Source organism: Schistocerca cancellata, chromosome 2, assembly GCF_023864275.1.
Source record: "Schistocerca cancellata isolate TAMUIC-IGC-003103 chromosome 2, iqSchCanc2.1, whole genome shotgun sequence".
Taxonomy (NCBI): Eukaryota; Metazoa; Arthropoda; class Insecta; order Orthoptera; family Acrididae; genus Schistocerca; species Schistocerca cancellata.
Window position 1 is genome coordinate 284,541,109 of NC_064627.1, and position 23,295 is coordinate 284,564,403.

Consider the following 23,295-nt stretch of genomic DNA (forward strand, 5'->3'; position numbering starts at 1 on the left):
TTGAAAATCTCGTTCTGGAGACACCGTCCAGGTAATGGCTAAGCCACGTCTCCGCAATATCCTTTCTTCTAGGAGTGCTAGTCTTGCAAGTTTGGCAGGAGAACGTCTATAAAATTTGGAAGGTAGAAGACGTGCTACTGGCGGAAGTGAATCTGTGAGTCGTACTTAGGGAGGTCAGTCAGTAGAGCACTTGCCGGCGAAAGGCAAGTCTCGGTCCGGCACACAGTTTTAATACGCCAGGAAGTTTCTTATTGAACTGAACGGAATTAAATGGTGTAGTACCTGCATGTCAATGCCACCATTCCCAGAATTTGCGATTTCCAATCTATAGTTACAACACAAATGCATACATGAGAAAAAAGGACCTATTTGGTACCTTCGTCAGAACTTCCCATGTTTAAAGATTTAAATACATGTAAAAAATTCATGAAATTGCTGCTACGGAAAAAAGAAAAACCGCGATAAATTAGCTCGTTGGATTCGTTGTGCGATGATAAAACACAAACAGATCGTGAATATGTTCACAAATTGTGCTACGGGTCGATGTGAAAGCCGGCGGGACGTTCCACGCATTTCACAGTTGCCCGTGCGCCTAACATTGGAGTGGTCGAAAGAAGAGGAAGTTCATAGAGAATGAGTCACACACATGTCGTCGTGTGTCAGTAGTTGCAAGTTGTCGGAGCAGATAAGCTGCAGCGTTTGATAAAAACCCGTGTAACAGTGTGCGTTACTTTTTTTTATCTTAGAATTTCTCAAAGTAGTTTCTGAGTTCCGCCATGCTAATTTTAGCGTATCGGTAATCCGGGATAAAAATAAATTCATTTCTTTTGTCTCCCTGTTACAAGTAGCCCGCGGAGACTGAAGAAACACTGTCGCCAAGACGATTACTTCGGTGACTTTGCGGTAAAGAAAATGTACAACTCTCGAAGTATCGACTACTACTACTACTACTACTGCAGTAAGTATCTGCTATAGTGGTCGATTCGAGTCAGATATGTATCAATGTAGTAGATTGGAAAATGTACATAGTGGGAGGATTAACTTTAACGTATCCTTGATGTATGCTGAGATACCTCAAAGGGAATGTAGGAGGGGTATTCCGACAGTATTTTTTTGTGTGGAGTGCCCGAACCAGATTATCTTCCCACTATCCCCTGCTGGTTTTGTTGTTCTCCGACAGGTAGCGGCAGCAGCGCAGAGTGTTCCCCAATTGCATCTTGCCTCGGCGTGCGTATGAAACAGAAGTGTGTCCATGAATTCCTCACTCCACAACAATGGAGGCACGAATTTCCAGCCCCCGCAACAGTTACGCTAGCATGGAGTTCACTTGCAAATTTGATAGGACTTTCGTATCACATCCACCGTACAATACTGCGGTGGTACCTTCAGATTTCCGCATCCTTCTGTGAGAGATGGACTATGTGACCATCCGTTTTCCTTGACTCATACGCTGTCGTTACAACTATAAGACAATGGATGGCTACAGCTAGTTCAGGTTTTTCCAAGCGCGGCATGCGGGCTCTTGTTCATCGTCGATAAAAGTGCGTAACTGGTGGTGATGACTATGTGGAAAAATGACGGAAATCGTACTGTGATTAACTGCGTTAGTGTGCGTTATGTATCCGCTGCAGCGTCCATCGTCGTCTGACATACAGTAATTAGGCGCATACCCGTTCCGCCTTCACGAAGTTTATGTCCGTTGTTTCCTAGGTTGAGATATGGATATCTCTCCGTCCTTTCGGTTGTAGTACAAAATTTTCTTGGATGGTCTTAATGATCTCTTCGCGTGTTATTTCCACCTCTCTCTATGTTCAATTATTTCTTTCTTATTAGCATCTTTGTTCTACTGTGTAAGAGACCAGCGGAAAAATGCTCCTATCGGAGCTAAAAGAAGGCGAATATTCTTCTGTTCGAAAGACCATTACTAAAAAGTGGGGTACCAGCCAGATGCCTTATTCTGCCTTCTTCAGCACCTTTAAAAATTTTCCCAAAAATATTGGCATCGAAAATATTTGCGCTTTTTTTAACATGCAACTCACCTCATATTCCCATAAGCTCCCCTAAGTGTAACTCACACCCATTAGTCTACCGCTGTAAGTCCTTCCACTCCATCTTGCACATTCTCGCTCACTCATTTATCCCAACTCATTTCATTATCTCTTTGTATCTCTCCGTCCATGTCTCCGGTCTCACAGCCACGGCCTCCTTCGTTTCTTTCCTACTACTGTCTCCTCTAGTTGGTGTCTCCCTTTTGCTCTCTCTTATTGCTTCTCATTAACACTAGCTCTCGCCCACTTCCACTTTCTGTTTCCTCTGTATCTGCCCCAGTTACTGTCTGCTCCACTCTCTTCCTAACTCTGTTCTGCTGTTCTTTCATTGTCAACATGTTTCACTGTCGCTGTGTCCCTCTCTTTCCCTCACACTGCTATTATCTCTTTCGCTCCTTCTATACCGCAACCACTGTCTACTATTTTGTAGTGTTTATTACTCTTCCGTCTCTTTGCCACTGCCACTCTGTCAGCATAAAAAAGCGGGAATATGCCAAAATTTTTGGGTAAAGTTTTAAAGATGCTCTGGGAGGTAGATTGAGACAGCTCGTACCACACTCCTCAGTCACAGTCTTGTAAGAAACAGTAGCACAGTCGCCTTTTTTTGTGCTCCGATAGGAGCATTTTTCTGCTGGTCCCCTTCTTTTCCCAGCTACGGCAGGGCGTGTAACTCATATGAAAAGAACTTTATGGGTCAGTACAGTTTTGATAGTTTACTTCTGTGAAACTGAAATAATGCAAAATTAATTTTACACCTCAGACCAGATTTTACGTGCACAAAAATTTTGCTTGTGCTTCAGTACTACAACATGGGGTTCCAATTACCCTTCTGATGATAACGGAGACACTTGACCGCATTGTTTCTGTGCTACATCAGTGTGTTAACTACGTTTCCGCCAGACATGGAATTTATGTATGTATTTTTTGTCTACAAGTAGGGAAACTTCGCACCTTGGAAACGGATAAAGATATCAAGATAATTTTCAAGACTGTTCGATATCGGGATCTTGGGAAAACGTCGTAAAAATTACACCTATTTGCTATACAAAGCAGTCTTGCAATCCGCGCCTCGGTTTTGATACCCAGAAGCAATGTTTTTGGGGTGTTTCTCGATAACGAATGAAGATTATTGAAAATGGGATGATGGCGTTTCTAGATAAATGCTTGGAGAATATACCGTTGGAATCTGAGCAATTTGCTGCGGTTAATTATTTATATATCTGCTGCCGAAGGCGGAAAAAATGGTGGAAAATGCTTTTTTGGGGTTTTGTCAGGAACTGTCCATTAGCTAGATGGTGCCTCAACAAGACCCTTAAGGAGCACCATAGACCACATGTAATGCAAAAAGAACCAACCAATTTGCGTCCTCCATTTGGCCAAGCAACAAGAAGTGCGAAATATTAAAAAATTAACCATGCACTATATGATGGTTACAGTAAGACGATCCTTATGTTGGGCATGCTCAAGGAATATCCAGAACACTTGATCCTACCTATCTATCACCAATAGAACCTGAGGTACGAGCGCCGGAAAAACAGTTTTTTTCGTTTTGTAACATGTTGGTAGCGCTTGCTGTCGCAGGTGTTCAGATTTCCTGCCGTAAAGTAACGCATGTTTCTCGTTTCCTTCCGCAGGCCTGCCTCTGGACATGGACATATCGTTCAGCAACGTGCTGGAGGACGCACGTCAGTACTTCCAGGGGCTGCCGTCTCCCGCGTCGGGCCCGGGCGCTCCGCCCCCGCAGGCGCCGGGCCAGCAGCCGCCTCCGCAGCAGGCACAACCGCCCCCGCAGCAGGTGGGCGGCACCGCCGCCGCCGCGCCAGCGCCGTCTGGCCAGCCTCCGCCGGCGCCGCCCCCGCAGCAGGTGGCACCGCCACCGTCCGCCCCCGCCGCCGCAGAGCCGCCACCCGTGGGTACACAGTACGACGTGGCGCCCGCCTCCACAGCCGCCCCCACCGTGTTGTCCTACTGGCCGCCCCCAGCCTCCACAGCCACCACTTACCCTCGTAAAAATGTGAGTTTTTTCTAACCTAACCACAGAACTTTATGATGTGACAAGTTTCGGCCGATTAAAAGTGAAATAATAAAGAAAGAGGTGAAAAAAGTAATGGGATACCTCCTAACATCGTGCCATGCTGCCTCTGTAGCCGTCCATAATAACAGAAGTGTTGCCGGTGCCGGATTTTGTACATGAACTGACCTGTCGATTACGTCCCATGTCCGGTGGAATTCATGTCGGGCGATGTGGGTGGCTAAATCATTTGCTCGAATTGTCCAGAGTGTTCTTCAAACCAATTGCGAACAATTTTGTCATCCATAAAAATTCCATCGTTGTTTGGGAACATGAAGTTCATGAATGGCTGAACATGATCTCCAGGTAGCCGAACATACCATTTCCAGTCAATGATCCGTACAGTTGGACCAGAGGACCCCGTCCATTCCACGTAAACACAGGCCACACCATTATGGAGCCACCACCAGCTCGCATAGTGCCTTGTTGACAACTTAGGTCCATGGATTCGTGGTTTTTGCGCCACAGTCGATCCCTGCCATCAGCTCTCACCAAATGGGAACGGGGCTCATTTCAGCAGGCCACGGTTTTCCAGTCGTCAAGGGTCCAACCGATATTTTCATGATCTCAAGAGAGGCGCTGCAGGCATGTCGTGCTGTTAGCAAAAGCGCCCGCATCGGTCGTCTACTGCCATAGCCCATTAACGCCAAATTTCCACGCCCTGCCCTAACGGATACTTGCCTCGTACGTACCACATTGCTTTCTTCGGCTGTTCCACGCAGTGTTGATTGTCTGTTAGCACTATTGGAACTCTATGCAAACGCCGCTGCTCTCGGTCATTAAGTGAAGGCCCTCGGGCACTGCGTTGTCCGTGGTGAGAAGTAATGTCTGGAATTTGGTATTTTCGATACACTCTTGTCACTGTGGATCTCGGAACACTGAATTCCCTACCCATTTCCGAAATGGAGTGTCCCATGCGTGTAGCTCCAACTACTGTTCCACGTTCGAAGTCAGTGAATTCCCATCGTGCGGTCATAATCATGTCGGAAACCTTTTCACATGAAACACCCGAATACAAATGGGAATTCCGCCAGTGGATTGTCATTTTATAACACGATACTACCGCCACTTGTATATTTGGATATCGCTGTTCCATGATTTTTGTCACCTCAGTGAGCATAAATATCCAGTGATGTTACGAAAGCTTGCTGAAAAGTAATTTTGTTCTCATTATTCTTTGAGGTATTGCAATGTCACGCGTATTACTCGGCCTACTTCCCCGCTTCGTTGACCCAAGTTGCAACCCTCTGCCGTTACTGCCTTTGGTTCACTCATCGATCATCTTCCACACTGTCCTGATTTGCCCCATTCGATTTTCAGCTATTTCCAAAACTTAAAGAACTTCGACAGTGTGGAAGCGGTGCAAGCAGAAGTGAGGCTGTGGCTCCGTCAACATTCTACAATTACCATATCAAACCACTTACTGGTTTCGCGTTGGAAGAAATATAGGCATGAAGAATACTGATGTAGAATGATACTAATGTTTGTATTACTGAAAAAGCTTTATGAGGTTCAACATAAAAAATTCGGCACGCTCTCGTAAGTGCCGAAATTCAGTACGAATGGCGTAAATGCAGTGCGACGAGGGAAACAACAGAACACACGAGGTATAACAATAGAACGCTCAAATGTTCTGCTGTGTGAAAAAAGCGAACATTTACAGTGTACACAGTTGTTGATCGACTTCTCTCCACCAAAGTCGGCTGTAGAACCAGTGAAAGGAAGTAAGGGGAAGAAAAGGAAAAGAAAGAAAAGACCAGATCACAGAGAAAATCACGAATGACTTATTTTTCGTCTTGCAGCTGTTTTGTTTGTTTTGTGATCATTCAGTTACTTATTCTGTGATAAAGAGTCCCGAACATTGAATTGTATACTGACCTTGACACAAATATGACGTAAGACTGGTTATCTCGAGGTAGTCTGAAGCGACGTTGATCCTCTAGTTCCAGTTACGCACGCGTTAAATGCGATAAGCACTTCTGAGAGCACAGTCAGCTGGAACACGTACACAGTCTCAAGCGGAATTATGTCTTTCCCAAAGTACTGCACGCAAGACACACGTACGCCATTCAGATTGCCTGATCTACTAATCGTGCCGCTGAGCGGATCTCTCGCGCAAGTAGATTGCACGCCATTCATGCAAGGAACTTGAACGTAGGAATGATATTGTTGATGTCTGTGGTAACGATATAGTTTTGGCCGCACAAAGGCGTGGTCTTTCGTTCTCATTTTAGTATTAAGAGACCATCATGAATCAGACGGTTGGGTATGAAAATAATCCCGGGTCGTTATAATTAAAGTGCAGCTACTTAACGGAAGTCCACTGCAGACTGTACTTATCGTATGGCAGCGGAACTTAGTAGATATTCTAATGCGTTAATACGGAACCGATTTACGATGGAAAAAAATTAGATCTAATTTTGGCTACAAGGATCAGATCTGGCGCTGTGAATACAAGAAAGATGTATAGAAATGTTTCCATATGTAAGGGATTAGGAACGTTACGTGGGCAGGAGGTGTCAAACAAGTGAGAAAGGCGTAATGTTGATTTTATTAATAATCACCTCTTACACAGTTCGTTCAATATAAGCACCGGAGACGTCGACGTAACGCTGCATCCGTAAACCGTCGTAATCAACAGTTGTTCGCAGCAGTTCCGATGAAATCTGAGCAAAGTGTTCCTGTATAGGCCGACTGGCCTTCGTATCAGATAGAGATCTAATGTGCCCCTGTTAAAAGCGTTTTTTAGATATCTCCGTAACCAAAAGTCACATGGATGCGGAACAGGGTCTCTTGCAAGCCGTGCATCTGAAAACCTCTGAAGATAGCCGGCCGCGGTGGTCTAGCGGTTCTGGCGCTGCAGTCCGGAACCGCGGGACTGCTACGGTCGCAGGTTCGAATCCTGCCTCGGGCATGGGTGTGTGTGATGTCCTTAGGTTAGTTCGGTTTAAGTAGTTCTAAGTTCTAGGGGACTTATGACCTAAGATGTTGAGTCCCATAGCGCTCAGAGCCATTTTTTTAGCCACCTCTGAAGATAACACGTCCGTGGAAGGTTGCATTTAGCAGTTCTTCCACTGGGCGAGCGCCATGAGGTGCTGCCCCATGTTGCATGAAAACAGTGATTTCCACATAGTTGCGCTCTTCCAAAGCAGGAATCACACAATGAAGGAGATCTCGATAACGTGCAGACGTCACGGTACACCTGACAGGCCCTCTATGTGTATTCCCTTCAAAGAAGAACGGATCGAGAATAAAGGCGCTTGTGAATCCTCACTCCACAGTCACTTACGGCGAGTGCAATGGTTCTTTGTGCACAACACGCGGTTTACAGTACCTCAAATTTGCCGGTTCTGTGTATTCACTGGGCCCTGTAATGTAAAATTTGCCCCTTCACACCATAGAATATCACCTGGCCACATGTCATTAACTTCGATCTGTACCAGAAACCGAAGAGCAAATTTAAAACGTCGCTGCGTATCATGGGGTTTTAGTTGTTGCACGGTCTGGGTCTTGTGGGGATACCAATGTAAAATAACCGCAAAATATTCTGTACTGTTGACCATGGAATGGATAATTCTCGTGACACCGCACGGGCACTATAACTGTCCAGAGAAGGTGTTGAATAGCCAGTTACGCAACAGCAAGCTCGTCATAACTTCCACCGGGATAGGACACTTTCCTCACACCAAGCTCACCCATGTTTTCTTATCTCATCATCATCTTTAAACAATTTAATGACATGCAACCTCTCCTAAGACATTTCAGTCGTCGATACTCTATACAGCACTCTAATTGCTGACGTTCACATAAAGCAGTTTCACTAACTGTGCACGGCCTCTCTTCTCGATAGCCATACTGTTTACTCACGTTATGGCATATCAAATGACAGCTTGGTTCACACACCGTGATACGAACTGTGTAAAGCGCCAGATTTGCACCTGGTGGCCACAATTGCAACTGATTTGTTTTCCAGCGTGAATCGGTTGCGCATTAATGTACTGGCATATCTGCCAAGTGTTGCTGCCATACGATAGTTACAGCCCACAGTGGATCTCTATGAGTAGCTGCACTTTAATAATTATAACCACACGGTACCAACGAAAACTCGCACTTAAACGGAATGAGCTAAAACAAACTTAATATGCAAGATACAGAATGAAAGAATTCAAAAGTGAGAATATAGTATACCCACAGCAATGCAACAAAGAGCACTGTTGCCCACACCCTTCCTAATTTGGGTCGCTTGTGTCATATAAAAGCTAAAAAAAAGTACACGTGACGTTGGGTGTAACAGGTTTCTAGAGTGGTCAATAAAATTAGTTTTTAATTGTTGTTGCTGTTGTTGTTATTGTTGTTGTGGTTGTGACCGTCGTCGTCCTCGACATCGTCAGTCCGAAGAATGGTTTGATGCAGTCATCCTCTGCATAACTGCCGGAACGTACATCTGCTTGAACCTACTTACTGCCTGTAAGGTTTGGTCTCCGTCTTCAATACTTACCCCTCAAACTTCCCCCATTATCAAATTAGCTATTCCTTGATGCTCCAGGATGGGTCCTGTCAACCGATTCAGTGAAGCTGTGCCATGAATTTCTTTTGTCCCCAATTCTGTACGTCTCATTAGTTATCCAACCTCAACATTCTTCTTTAGCACGACATAAAAAAAAACCTTCTGTCCTGTTCTTGCGTGTGCTGCTTATCAACCATGTTTAACTCTCGTACAAGGGTACACTCCAGACAAATACTTTCAGAGACGACTTCCAACCACTTACTTTTATATTAGATGCTAAAATATTTCTTTTTATTTTCCTGTCCTGATAGCAAAAAGACTTTAGCAAACTTATTTGCTTATTCTAATTTCCTCAGCCGTCGCGTGATTTTATTCGACTAAATACCATTACACTTGTTTTATTTTCATCTTATAACTTCTTTTCAAGACACTACCCATTCCGTTCAGCTGCTTTTCCAAGTCCTTCCTCGTCTCAGGTAGAATTACTGGGTCATCGGCAAACATCAAAATCCTAATTCCTTCTCCATTAACTCTGCTTGCAAATTTTTCTTTGGTTTATTTTACTGCTTGGTCACTATATCAATTGAATAACATGTGGAATAGGCTACAATACCACCACATTCTCTTTCCGATCCTTTTTTTGGCCTTTGGCTCTTACTACTGCAACCTGATTCTTGAAAAATTTATAGATGACCTTCCACTCCTTATCTTTTATATTTGCTTATATTCAGAATTTCAAAGAATACATTCTTCGTTGTCAACAGTTATTTCTGAACCTACAAATACTATAAACGAAGATTTGCCTTTCTTGAGTTATCTCTCAAAAAAAGTTGTAGGATCAGTGTTGCCTCACCTGGTTCTACATTTCTTCGGGACCCAAACTGTCTTTCCCAGGGTCGGCTTCTACCAATTTTTCTATTCTTCTGTAAATAATTCGTGTCATTATTTTGCAGCAATGACCTATTCAACTGGTGGTCTGGTAATAGTCACACCTGTAAGCATTTGTTTTCACTGCAGTTGGGATTATTACGTTTTTCTTGAAGCCTTAGGCTATTTCGCAAGTCTGTATATCTGGCACACCAGGTGGAATAGTTCGTCCATTGTATTTTCCCCCAAGGATCTCAATAATTCTGGGTGCATGCTACCTGCCTCAGCTGCCTGATTTGGACTTGGGCACTTGCTTTTGAGGGGGATCGTTTGAGAAAATAAATGGGTACCGATACATGTAAGCTAACGTAACTCTTACTGTTTGGAAAATAATGGAACCAAATTTTGCACATCTTGTCATTATGTTATTGGCTATAATCTGGATTTGGTTTTTTCAGTTTTTTTTTGTCAAGTAATTTAACTAGGACATTGTTGTATACTTTCAGAACACAATCCAAATCCAAAGAAAGCGTGTGCTGATAGGTGTGAATATTACCGAAATTCAGTTTAACAAGTCATGGTTACAAAATACTAACACGAATTGTTTACAGAAGAATGGAAGAAAACTGGGAGATAGCGACCTCAGGGGAAGAAGACTATTTGAGACTCCGGAGAAATATAGGGACATGCGAGGCAGTGTTGTCGCTATGACTTGTTTTGGAAGATGGTTAAAGAAAGGCAAACCTGCGTTTGTAGCATTTATAGACGTAGAGAAATCTTTTGACAAGGTTGACTAGCATACTCCCTTTGAAATTCTAAAGATAGCAGGGCTAGATTACGGGGAGCGAAAGGCTATTTACAACTTGTACAGAAACTAGACGGCAGTTATAGAAGTCGAGGGGTATGGAAGGTAAGCAGTGGTTGAGAAGGGCGTGGACAGGCTTGTCTGTTAGCACTGACAACAACGCAAAAGCCGCTGCTCTCAGTCGTTAAGTGAAGGCCATCGGGGTGGTATTTCTCGGATCAATCTTGACGCTGTGGACCTAAGAGTACTGAATTCACGAACGACTTCCGAAATGAAATGTCCCACGAGTCTAGTTCCAACTGCCGATTCCGGGTGGAAAGTGTGTTAATTTCCGTCGTGCGCCCACGACCAGGTCAGAATCATTTTCACATGAATCACCTGAAAACAAATGACTCGCGTCCGCTAATGCACCGCCCTTCTGTATCTTGTGCAAGCGACACTATCGCCATCTGTATATGTGCATATCGCTTTCCCATGACTTTTGTAACCTGAGTATACATCCCCCCCCCCCCCCTTATCCAAGGTCATTTGCCAACATCGCTGCTCCTCGTTTCCGCAGAGCTGGTAGAGGGTTTTTGTTGAAGCAAAGAGCTGTGGGACATAATGCTCAAGGCCGCCAGATGAGTGTGAAGGCTGGGGGACTGGACGGGCGAACCGTGAAAGCGGCGCTCCTACACCGCGCCAGCCAGGCCGGCCGCCTCGGCTGCAGCGTGCGCACACGTCTCTCGAATTACACGACCTACAAGCCACGAAGGTCCGAGCAGGGGTTGCGAACCTGCCAGTGGGCGTGTGCAGGCGGTGTTCCATTGTTCATTCAAGTTTCGTCTCATCTTTGACAGCTAGCTCGTTTTGTTGACTTGGTGGGCAAGGGCGCCCGTACAGTTTGTATGGGGAGTTGGGGGGGGGGGGGGGGGTTGGACTTGGGCGTATAGTGTATTTTTATTGTTTTGGAAGACGAATGACAATTTGCAAGTAGCCATAGAAATTACCAAATCCGACCATGTTAAAAACATGTGTAACACTGATTTTTAAACCTATTTATTTTCCTTAGATAAATACATCATGTTTTTCCTTTCCCTGAGAGCTAGAGGGAGGGGGCGTGTCCCCTCTGTTGCTCATACCCGTGCCGTTGTTGGTGGCTGTTAACGCTTCTTTCATCGTAAATTCAAAACTAGTGTAAACAAACGCACGCTCGATTGTTCATCGGCCGCAGTGCACACCCAGTGTTGCATCGCTACTAAAAAATAGGGCTCACTTTTTACACAACAAAACGAACTGCGTAGGGCAGTAGCACCATTGTGCTTACGACCAAAAAAAATATTGAGTGAAGGGGTTCGGGGCGGGGAGGGAAGGTAGTAATAGCGTACATTCCGGTATTGTTACAAGTGTAGAGCTGTCGCACGCTTTACGCCAATGCCTTGCGTAACAATCCCAACAAATAATGGACTCTGCTTTTGTTTGACTATATCGTTCGCACACTTTGACAATATTTATTTGCAGGATAATTTGTACGCATTCACGTTTCATGTAATTATACCATTTGCCATTTTAACACTCGCAATACTTTATGCCTACCTTCTGTGGTCTAACAAAATAGCTAGTCAGCTATAATTTTGAAAAAAAAAGTTATTTGTTTTTAATGAATTTAAACGTTCAGTATTTCGACTTTGAGGACCTTACTTACATATCAGTATCTCTTTAAAATGTGTGTTGAGAGTTACATTCAACAGCAATGAACGAAATTTTCATTTTTAAAAGTTTTTCTGTGGTGGTCATGAAGTAGATAGTATCTATTATTGAACATGCTTTATATTAGTAACAGTGTGCAAAACGGTATTTTTAGATTCTGGACCATTCTCACACATCAGTACGTCTTTAAACAGTATGTTGTTAAGATAATTCAAGAACAATTAACGAATTATGCTTTTTCTAAAGAATTTTTTGCAGGTGGGCATAAACTACCCCACCTAGCCTTCTTGGTAATGCACGATATGGAAAATGCCTTGATATTGCTTGGGTTAATTCTGACGTTAAGTTTTTTCGTAAAAATTTAATACGACTTACCTGTTTTGAAAGTACGTCGTTTCGTTGGTACATGACGATTCGTTTATTCTGATTCTTTTTCAAAAACCAAATCTTGAAGTTTCCTTATTATCCTTGGAAGTTCTGTGCGACAAAAGCTATGGAGTTTTCTTTGCAACACTAATTTCAGAAATTGATGCCTAATAACAACATTTGTCGATATCGTCACTGACTCAGTCGCCTTTAACGGTTCATTTCAGCGCTCACTCCTTTCTCCCCCTCGTTTATTTGCAGTGCAAAATAGTAATTTACTTATGTTTAATGACAATTTTTATTGCTATTATAACAGTTTAATTATACTTTTTCTAAAACAAGTTTTCTTTCCGAAGTATGTTAAATTCTCCATGCCCTGTTGTTTGCTCACCCATATTTTCACCCACAACTTAACTGGTAAGGCATGTAAAACAGCTGTTACAGTGAAAGGTGATTTCCTTTTAGCAGTCGACGCTGTGACAGCTCTCTGTAATGGCTGATTCCATCCAGCTTTCTCAGTCGATCATTCTCGTTGCTGCCTCTATATTACATAGCATGGTACTGCAGCCTCCACGCACCATGGGTGCATGCACATGTTATTATATTCAGCGCCATTATACTTTTTGTCTAGGGTGATCTTGGTGGGCGGGATATTGTTCCACCACGTCCAATCCAAGTCGACACATTCCTACTGAGATAACACGACAATTTCACGATCATAATGTGGTGGCACGCCATCTGGTTGTAAAATAAATTCTCTGCCCATATCCTGTCGTAACTGAGGCTTTAGATAATGTTCAACCATGTCCAGATATGATATGCCAGTAACAGTTGCCTCCGCAAAAAGAAAGAACCGTAAATATGGCCGACCTTGAGCCGGCGTCCTACGTAATATACAGCCCAGTATCGGTGGAACGATTGTACCAATTAATAACAGTTTGTTTGAGGTGGTGGCGTGCTATATCCTGAATTCTTTCTGAAATTTAGTAGCGGATTTGGATTCAAGATGTCATAAACAACACCGCACACGCTCTGCACCATTATACGACTCCATGATGATTGATTGAATAACTCATTCGCGCGTGCCACTTACTGGAAACGTCGGGAAGTAACAGTGTTAGGCTGGAATAAAACTTGAACATATACTGCATTCAGTGCTATGTCAAACATTTCTGTAAGATAGTTACCCTTTTCACAATAAAGGTTGCTTTTGTGTAACTAATTCATAAACACGCTGCATAGTAAAACATTGAAACAAAACATAGCATCGCAGCAAGTGTATTTTGTAACTGGGCTCTTCTTAGTTTGATGTCCAAATTGGGGACCCATTCGAGGTAAGACTGTGTGGCGTTGAAGCCAGCTGGGCTGCCCTGATAGGGTCGTAGTTCACCGTCCTGGGGGATGTGTTGGGCCGTTTGATTTGGAGCCCCACAGACGCAGCTAGGGCTGGGTAGCTTTCCCCAAATGTGGTGATTGTGTTTGCATACGAGGATGGTTTCATAAGTCTGGTAAATTTCCATGAAGGAATTTAACGTTTTTGTTGCACCTTCATGGTTGGTAAGCGTGATTACTCCAAGGATCGTACAGAGAATTTTCAACAATATAACAGCGTACAGCTCACAGTGTTGACAGCCGTCTGAATTGGTAAGTGTGTCGACTGCAATTGAAAATGGGGAAGACCAACTTTCCTGCTGTTATTAAACATTTTCATTTGAAGGGTCGGGCTGCTGCACATATCAAAACAGAATAGGATGAAGTTCACGCAGACTCTTCACCATAATTGAAGACCATATACTTCTTGATTAAAGAATTTAAACGTGGTCGGACAGGCACCGAAACGAAGCGCGCTGCAGCATTGTAGGAAAGTCGTCTCAGAGGAACCACTGACAAAATCCATGATATGATAATGCAATAACGCCGAATAAACATTCGTGAGATTGCCGAGATTGTAGGCATCTCAACTGAGCAAGTGTATAATATCCTGCACGGAGACTTGGACGTGCACAATCTCTGGCGATGTTTAATCGCAATCCGCAAGACCTTTGGCGACGATTTGTAACTCGATGAAACCTGGATCCATCATTACACACCAGAGTCAGAACACAGTCACAACAATTGATAATGCCTGGTAAAAGTGCACCGAAGAAGGCAAAGATCATTTTGTCAGCTGGTAAGGTGATGGCCACTGGTTTTTGGGATTCCCAAGGAATTTTCTCATTGGTTACTTGGAAAAGGCAGAAGCATAACTAGACCCTGTTATGCTTCATTGCTGGATCGTTTGAGACTTGCATTGTCTGAAATAAAGACCAAGGTTGTCAAGAGGAAAGTGCTCTTTCACCAGGTTGATGCACCATCCCACAAATCAGTGATAACAATGGCGATGGTGCTTGAATTGGGGTTAGAACTGGTACGTTATCCACTCTATTCACCAGAATTAGCCCCAAATGACTTCTACCTGTTCCCGAAATTGAAATTTTTGGCTCGCTGAGAAGAACTTTTCACCAAATGAGGAAGCGATAGTTGCAGTCAACGATTATTCTGCTGACTGTGACAGAACCTACTTTTTCGATAGGATGAAAAAGCTGGAGAATCGCTGGAGCAAGCGTGCAGACGTGTTCAAATTATTAGACTAAAGACATTTTTTCCAAAACTGTACGTTTATTACACATTTACATCCACATACAGATTAAATTTGTACATTCAATACTTTGTATGCATGTCTTTGTTCTTAATCAACCTTTGTATCCTCTTTGGCGTAGTTTTATCAACTTTTCACATGACATTTTAATATCATTGTCATGGTACCAGATTTCCTCTAGTTTCCCCATGAGATCTTGTTTGGTGGTTACTGTAAATTTCCTTATTCTCTGTTTCACAATAGCCCATAAATTTTCGGTTGGGTTTATATCATGGCTAGTCTCTGGCCAGGGCAACCCTTTCAGTTGTTTTTCTTCCAAGTACTTGGAAGCACTTTTGGCTTTGTGGCAAGGTGCCCCATCATGCATAAAAATGGCATCTTTATTTGGAAACCACTCATTTATTTGGGGGAAAAGTTCCTTTTCAAGGATTTCTGTATATTGTACTTGCCTCAATGTTCCTTCAACGATGTGTAATCTGCCAGGACCTTTCTCGGGCGTCACATTCCAGACCATAACGGAAGTTGGATGCTTCACACATTGCTGCACGTACTCAGTTTTGAACTGTTCTCCGGGTATGCGACGAATATACTGGCTGCTTTCTTCCATCGCAGTGAATACAGATTCATCACTGAAGCATACCTGAAACATGAGTACAAAATTGAAAGTTAGAAAAGATGAGAATCGTAGCATGAGATCTCAACCGTCCCAAAATTCAAATGTGCGTTTCTTCAGTATCAATAAAACATCACAGTTTCAAGCCAAAACTATCTTTAGAGATCAGAGCAACTCAATTTACCATATCATTGCACATACCTTAGCCCAGTCCTCTCTTGTCCACTCCTGAAGTTGTTTAGCCCACTGCAATCTTTTGGTTTTCGTGACAGGTGTGATTTTCTGTTTTTTCCTTGTTCAGTATCCCTTTAAACCGCATTCAGACAGCCTCCTCCTCACTGTCACAGGTGAAACTTCAACACCCAAACCTTTCAGGTGATGGCTCATGCCATGTTTGTAAGTCTTCTCATTATTCTAGGGCTGATTTTTCTTTTACATCCACATTTTCCTTTCCTGTTTGGCTCGTATTCACCACCTATCTGCACTGAACGTTAGATTCTGCTGACAGTTTTCTGCGATACTCTCATTCTGTCAGCAATCTCTTGCTGTGTATAACGATTTTCAGCAAGAAGTGCTACCACAGCCGAAACTTCCCGAGGTGAAACGTCTTTTGTCTTCCCCATAGCCTCACTTTCTTTGGAAACTCCACGATTTATTCCTATAGCTGAAAACATGCTATACAATGTCTTGTTAATGTAGCAAGAAGTTGATAGAATAAATAACAAGCTGAAGTACACCACAGAAACATAAAACATTACTGTAAACACAGTTTTAAAGCATGTACACAAACAACTAACACTAACACTATTTGAAGGGAAAATGACAAATGTTACGAACTGTGACAAATTCTGTGACCTGCGAGTTGCTTGGAATGGAAATATCGTGGCATCAATCAAAACAAATCAATAATTACACTTTTCTCTCCTATTTTTACACCAGAAAACTTAAAGAGTATCGAAAATAATCGTTTAGTGTAATAATTCGAGCACATCTGTATGTATCTCGAAGGAGACTATGTCGAGAAGTGAGGTTAATTGCTTACGACTTATCAAACCACCCTCGCATTCCATGCCCCGTGCGGAGTCTGTTTACGCTTTTCCATATCTGTATTTGAAGTACAAACCTGATAGGTTTTTCAAATTGATTGTTATCGTCACGGTTCTCAGGGAAGGCACTATCGCTCCAGCTGTCGTGCCATTTGATGTCCCTGCTGAAGTTTGTTGCTACGAGTTGTTGGGCCAACTCGGGACGTTTATAGAGCGGAGTGGAATTATTTCGAAAATTTTGGTTATTCGTGGACAGAAAGTGGAGAGACCAAGTTACATCACTGGCCATTAAAACTGCTACACCAAGAAGAAATGCAGATGATAAACGGGTATTCATTGGACAAATATATTATACTAGGACTGACATGTGATTACATTTTCACGCAATTTGGGTGCATAGATCCTGAGAAATCTGTACCCAGAACGACCACCTCTGGCCGTAATAACGGCCTAGATACGCCTGGGCATTGAGTCAAACAGAGCTTGGATGGCGTGCACAGGTACAGCTGCCCATGCAGGTTCAACACGATACCACAGTTCATCAAGAGTAGTGACTGGCGTATTGTGACGAGCCAGTTGCTCGACCACCATTGACCAGACGTTTCAAATTGGTGAGAGATCTGGAGAATGTGCTGGGCAGGGCCCTGTATCCAGAAAGGCCCGTACAGGACCTGCAACATGCGGTCGTGCATTATCCTGCTGAAATGTAGGGTTTCGCAGGGATCGAATGAAGGGTAGAGCCACGGGTCGTAACACATCTGAAATGTAACGTCCACTGTTCAAAGTGACGTCAATGCGAACAATAGGTGACCAAAACGTGTAACCAATGGCACCCCATACCAACACGCCGGGTGATACGCCAGTATGGCGATGACGAATACACGCTTCCAATGTGCGTTCACCGCGATGTCGCCAAATCGGAGCGTCCATCATGATGCTGTAAACAGAACCTTGATTCATTCGAAAAAATGACGTTTTGGCATTCGTGCACCCAGGTTCGAACTGTTCGTGCAGATGGTTGTTGTCTTGCAGACGTTCCCATCTGTTGACTCAGGGATCGAGACGTGGCTGCACGATCCGTTACAGCCATGCGGATAAGATGCCTGTCATCTCGACTGCTAGTGATACGAGGCCGTTGTTATCCAGCAAGGCGTTCCGTATTACCCTCCTGAACCCACCGATTCCATATTCTGCTAACAGTCATTGGATCTCGACCAACGCGAGCAGCATTGTCGCGATACGATAAACCGCAATCGCGATGGGCTACAATCCGACATTTATCAAAGTCGGAAACGTGATGGTACGCGTTTCTCCTCCTTACACGAGGCATGACAACAACGTTTCACCAGGCAACGCCGGTCAATTGCTGTTTGTGTATGAGAAATCGGTTGGAAACTTTCCTCATGTGAGCACGTTGTAGGTGTCGCCACCGGCGCCAACCTTGTGTGAATGCTCTGAAAAACTAATCATTTTCATATCACAGCATCTTCTTCCTGTCGGTTAAATTTGGCGTCTGTAGCAGGTCATCTCCGTGGTGTAGCAATTTTAATGGGCAGTAGTGTATTTTGGGCACACTGTAACAGACGATGCGGAGGAATGCAAAACGCGACATTGACTCGGGACTGAACTTAGGACGGAGAGCGATTGGTTGGGTGTGTGCCGTAGGAACACCGGTACCTGAGCGCGGCGCCGTCCGTGACGACGAGCAAGCAGCAGCCGACTGTGTATAACGGCAGCCGGCTGTCTGCGGAGCACGCCGCCTTCCTGCACCAGAGCCGCCAGCAGCAGCAGCAGCAGCAGCAGCAGGCGGCGGCGACCAGCCACAACCTGCCGCCCATCGCCGCCCTGTCAGGCTACCGCGGCGCCGGCGCGGCCGTGGGCGCAACCTCGCAGCAACAGCAGCAGCAGCACGCTTCCTCCGCAAGGATGACTTCGGGGTCGCAGAAGACGTCGCAACGCAGCCAGCAGCAGCAGCAGCAGCAACAGCAACAGCAGCAGGCGGAGTACGCGGCGCAGCAGAGCCGCTACCTGCAGTACCGCGCCGCCGCCAGCAAGTACCTGCCCGCCGCGGGGGCGGCCACCACGCTGCCTGCGCACACTCCGCAGCAACAGCAGCAGCAGCAGCCGCAGCCCTACATCAACTACCCCACGCCGCCCTCGTCCGGCTCGAGCCTCACTTCCCAGCAACAGTCACAGACCCAGCAGCCGGTCGCGCAGTCCCAGCACCACCCACACCTCCACCAGCAGCAGCAGCAACAGCAGCAGCTGCTGCAACACCACCACCAGCAGCTCATGCAGCAGCAGCAACAGCAGATACAGCAGCAGCAACACCTTCAGCAGCAGCAGCAACAGCAGCAGCACTACGCGTACCTCGCCCAGCACCAGGCGGCTGCCCACCATCAGCAACAACACCACCAGGCGTCCCAAGAGCACCTCAAGGCCGTCGAACAGCAGCAGAGCAAAGCTCGCCAATATTCACAGGTTGGTCATCAGCTTTACTGTCTTCCTCTTCAGTCCCTAGCTGTAGCAAAAGCCGTCGACACTCGGGACGTGCGCGCAGATGAAATATCCAGTGGCAGTTGTCGCCGTTATTTGGCTAGCAGACCCTACATTTTGTTCACGAAAATGGACGCACGTGGAATTCCTATGTTAACCGTATTAAAACGCGCATTTACTTTCTCGACCATACGCTAGTCAGGTTGTTCTGTCTTTGGTGTACATAATTAAAAACATCAATTTCCGTGAACATGTAATAATACAAAAATAAAGATAAATTTCCAGTCAGTATGGTCATCAACTTATAGAAGTTCACCAAATCGAACAAACTCACTCCTGACAGAGAGCACACTTATATTTACATAACGTCAAATATTACAAAAATTGTTACTATTCTCAAGACCTTTCAGAAAATCGCGAAGGTAAAGAAAAGTATACAGAAGGACGCTAAACTTCTACCGCTCCACTCTCGCTTTCGTAACAAGCCGCCACAACAAACTACGCAATACTGACCGTGTATTTTATGTTACAGTCTCCTAAAGGTTTTAACCGCCCTAATGCTACTAATTGACATTTAATTATAACAAACCGTAACAGGACAGACACGTTTTAATGAATCTTCAATGGGTCGTTGCCTTAAAACGGCCTACTCCTATAACACGCGAGTTACAACGCAAAAATAACTAAATACGAAAATTATTTAACCACCAATACTACGTTTTCCGATGTTATATTATAACAAATCGCACCAATAACGATTCGTTCTCGAGACGTTCAATGTGCTGGTGTTTGGAAACAGCATGTATTCTGGGTGTACCGTATAACATAAAACCCATAGAATATGGGCTTCTACTGGACGCGACAAATACAGTATAGCGTCTTGCCTTCTGCTTGGTTCTACTTTATGTGGTACGTTGCCGAAATATTGTAGAACTTGTTTTGTGTTTCAGCGATATAGGGGAAAAGATGCATTGTTACTCACAGTAAACATGACAAAAAGACTGTTACATTTAGCTTTCGGCCAAAGCCTTCTTCAGAAAAGGAAATACACACACACATACACACACACACAAAAGCTTTACTCTTCTCACGTCCTTTCTTTCTCTTCGTTCCTGTGTTTGTTCAACTTCCGGTTTGCTTGCAAGGTAAGTGTAATAGTCTTTTCGTTATGCCTGTCTACAACTCGACGTGTCATCGTTAAGGTACGTAGCAGCCTTATCCTTTTCATTATATTGTTGATATTCCAGTCTGGAGTTTCCATTATTTTATTTTGTGTCTCACGTGACTAAATGCGTGACTAGCGTGAAACAGCAGGAATTGACCTCATATGAGCTTTAGTTAACTTACTCCGTATGCCGACGACTTTTCGTGTCTGAATGAGGATGGGGATTAACATCTAGTGTCTCACGTGAAGTAGTTGTCAGACCATTTCTTTTAACGGAAAAAAAGTTAACAGCTGAGACTCATACGCTGCTAATAGTGAGCGAGCATTATAGTTTGACTTAAATTAGTTTGCAGTTGATGTTTGAGGTCCAAAGTGTCAACATTGTCACTAACGAGTGCTGTGTGCATGCGATAACCACAGCCTCCATGTCCTACAAAAATCACGTACAAAATCCGAAAATTCGGGTATTGTGTACATCTCTATATGCTTTCTAAGTAGTCTGTTCTAAATTTTAAATGAGGCGAGAATTTACTTAATTTTTTTAGTGTATTAAGTTTTCCTTTCCGAGAAACGGTTTTAAACTTATCGTATCTCGAAAACGAAACCACTGAAATACGTTTCTTCATTGATTAACAAAGTAACTCACTCAGCCACGCATCTCTCCAGAGTTGCGTATTGCATCGTATTTACTAGGGTCCAGCTCTTGAAAACGGCATTGTTTGTAATTTTATCAGTATTTTTTTCTGACCAAGTATGAAGTTTGAAATCACTAACTCTCATACAAAAATTATCACTAAATTCCAAAATTTGCATATGATTGATTTCTCCAGCATCTCTCAGCGCACAATAAAATCTGTTCTTAAGTTTCGTCTTTTTTTCTCCCAGATTAGGTGGGATTTTTACACCCGAAAAAATTTCCTACTCGAGAATTGGGAGGCACAGTGCTCTGCATAGCGAAAATTGCAACACAGCCAAAAATGTCATGCTACCATTGTGTAGCCCGCTAGCTGTCAAGTGCCAGCTTCTTCTAATCTGACTGTAGAGCAATGCATCCACTGGGCGAATCCGAGCGAACGGTTCTCGTTGTGCAACACTCGTTTCTCAGCCGGCTCATCTTCACTGAGGCAGTGACATATCCTTCGAGCACGCTTCTGCGACGTTAGGCGACGCACTATCGGCGCGGGTCACGTAATGTGATCTGGGGTATCAGTCACCTTCGGTAACTTCCGTCAAGCTGTGCGAAGTTTATTCGCCTTACACGAAGAATTTCGAACACAAAAGCTAACCTGGGCTACATAATGAGCTGTAAGTCTATGCCGGTCACAAAAAAGACCTAGAATGTTTACAGAAATGCAAGTTCATTTTGAAAGTACAATACGTTAAGGGGTGCTTGAAAATGTTGAAATCTCTCTCGTGAGCACGAAGAGACATAACTTACTGAATTACACCTAGGCACCTTAAATCTTCATAGAAATACACGCTGATTTTGAATGTTCAATACGAAAGGAAGGAAAAAAGGATGAAATTGTTTTCTTTCTGATACTTAACATATCATCTCTGACACTAACCTTTTCCAGTCGTGATAAATTTTATTTACTAATTCTGGTTCCGTCAGAAGAAGTTTATCATAATAATTGTAAATAACTGCTGACACTGATAAGTACGTCCAAATATGGACATTATTTCATATGCGAATTTCTGGTATTTTAATACGATGGTAATTACATATTTATAAGATCTAGGCAGACAGATGATTTTAATACGTTACAAAACAACTCCTCAAAAGGATGCATACAGCACTTCGGTAAAACTTCGACTTTTGTACTTTCGAGTTACGGTATTAGTAACGTGTTCATATCGTCTGATAAAGAATTTCTAAGGAGGAGAGTATGGAGTTATCTATGACTTTGGTGATATGCGTTTTCATTGCCGTGTGTGCAGGCCAATACGTCGACCCACCTGGTGTCATGACGTAAAATTGTAGTTGAGCAGTACACGACACGAACTATGCACATTGTTTATAAAATCCATATATATTTCGTCCGTAAGGCAGTTACGTCACACCAGTTGCGCGTGTGCTGAAGCTCAACGTACACAAGTGAAGGTGTGCTAGCTACCCTGATGCCGAGTTTCACCAAGTCCAGGGGAGCAATGTAGCATAGCGCTGTGGATTTAGTACCGTGTATTTCAGATTACCGCGTCTATATTACTTTTAACAGCTTTCAAAGAAAAATAAACCAATAAATCCGCAAGGTGCCAAAAGTTTTGGTGTTCACGTGCTCTTACACAACAGGCGTTCCTGGTTCAAATGGCTCTGAGCACTATGGGACTTAACTTCTGAGGTCATCAGTCCCCTAGAACTTAGAACTACTTAAACCTAACTAACCTAAGGACATCACAAACATCCATGCCCGAGGCAGGATTCAAACCTGCGACCGTAGCGGTCGCGCGGTTCCAGACTGTAGCGCCTAGAACCGCTCGGCCACCCCGGCCGGCAGCCGATCCTGGATTTAAATTAGTGTGCAGCAGAGAAACCCGCGAAAGAACCCGTTACTGCCCTCCCCACTCTTTCAGGAAAGAAATCCTAGCTGCTTTTAGCATCCTCCCCTAACTCTTAAATGAAATCGATAGGTTTATGATTCAAATTTAATGGAGAATATTTCCGCGACTGAAGTAACAACTTTCACCAGTCGCTCGAGCTACGTTCTTAACGTGTGCTGGCAGTCCATGCGGATTTCCGGACGCTACAGCCTAAACTGCCAACATTTGCCCACTTTTAACCACAGCAGCAGCCGGACTGGGCTAGTCGTGTGGCGCATGCGCACGAGACACTTTCCTTTGACCACGTCTCTCGACCCCGTCACGGCGGTCATCTCATGACGCGACCATATGAAAGATGGACACCTTAAAACATATAGTGTATCATACACATTGGGGAAACACCCGACATCACACCTTTGTGCATCGTTTGGCCCTTACTAACA

General features: G+C 44.0%; 1 protein-coding gene across 1 annotated transcript in view; it reads left to right on the forward strand.

Moving 5' to 3' along the window:
• Nucleotides 1-912: 912 nt before the first annotated feature.
• Nucleotides 913-23,295, forward strand: part of LOC126153279 (uncharacterized) — a 63,823-nt gene continuing 41,440 nt past the window's right edge. The window contains exons 1-4 of the mRNA XM_049916061.1: nucleotides 913-958; nucleotides 3,683-3,799; nucleotides 3,947-4,062; nucleotides 18,316-19,131. Coding sequence (XP_049772018.1) covers nucleotides 913-958; nucleotides 3,683-3,799; nucleotides 3,947-4,062; nucleotides 18,316-19,131 — 1,095 coding nt within the window. The remainder of the gene's footprint in view (nucleotides 959-3,682; nucleotides 3,800-3,946; nucleotides 4,063-18,315; nucleotides 19,132-23,295) is intronic.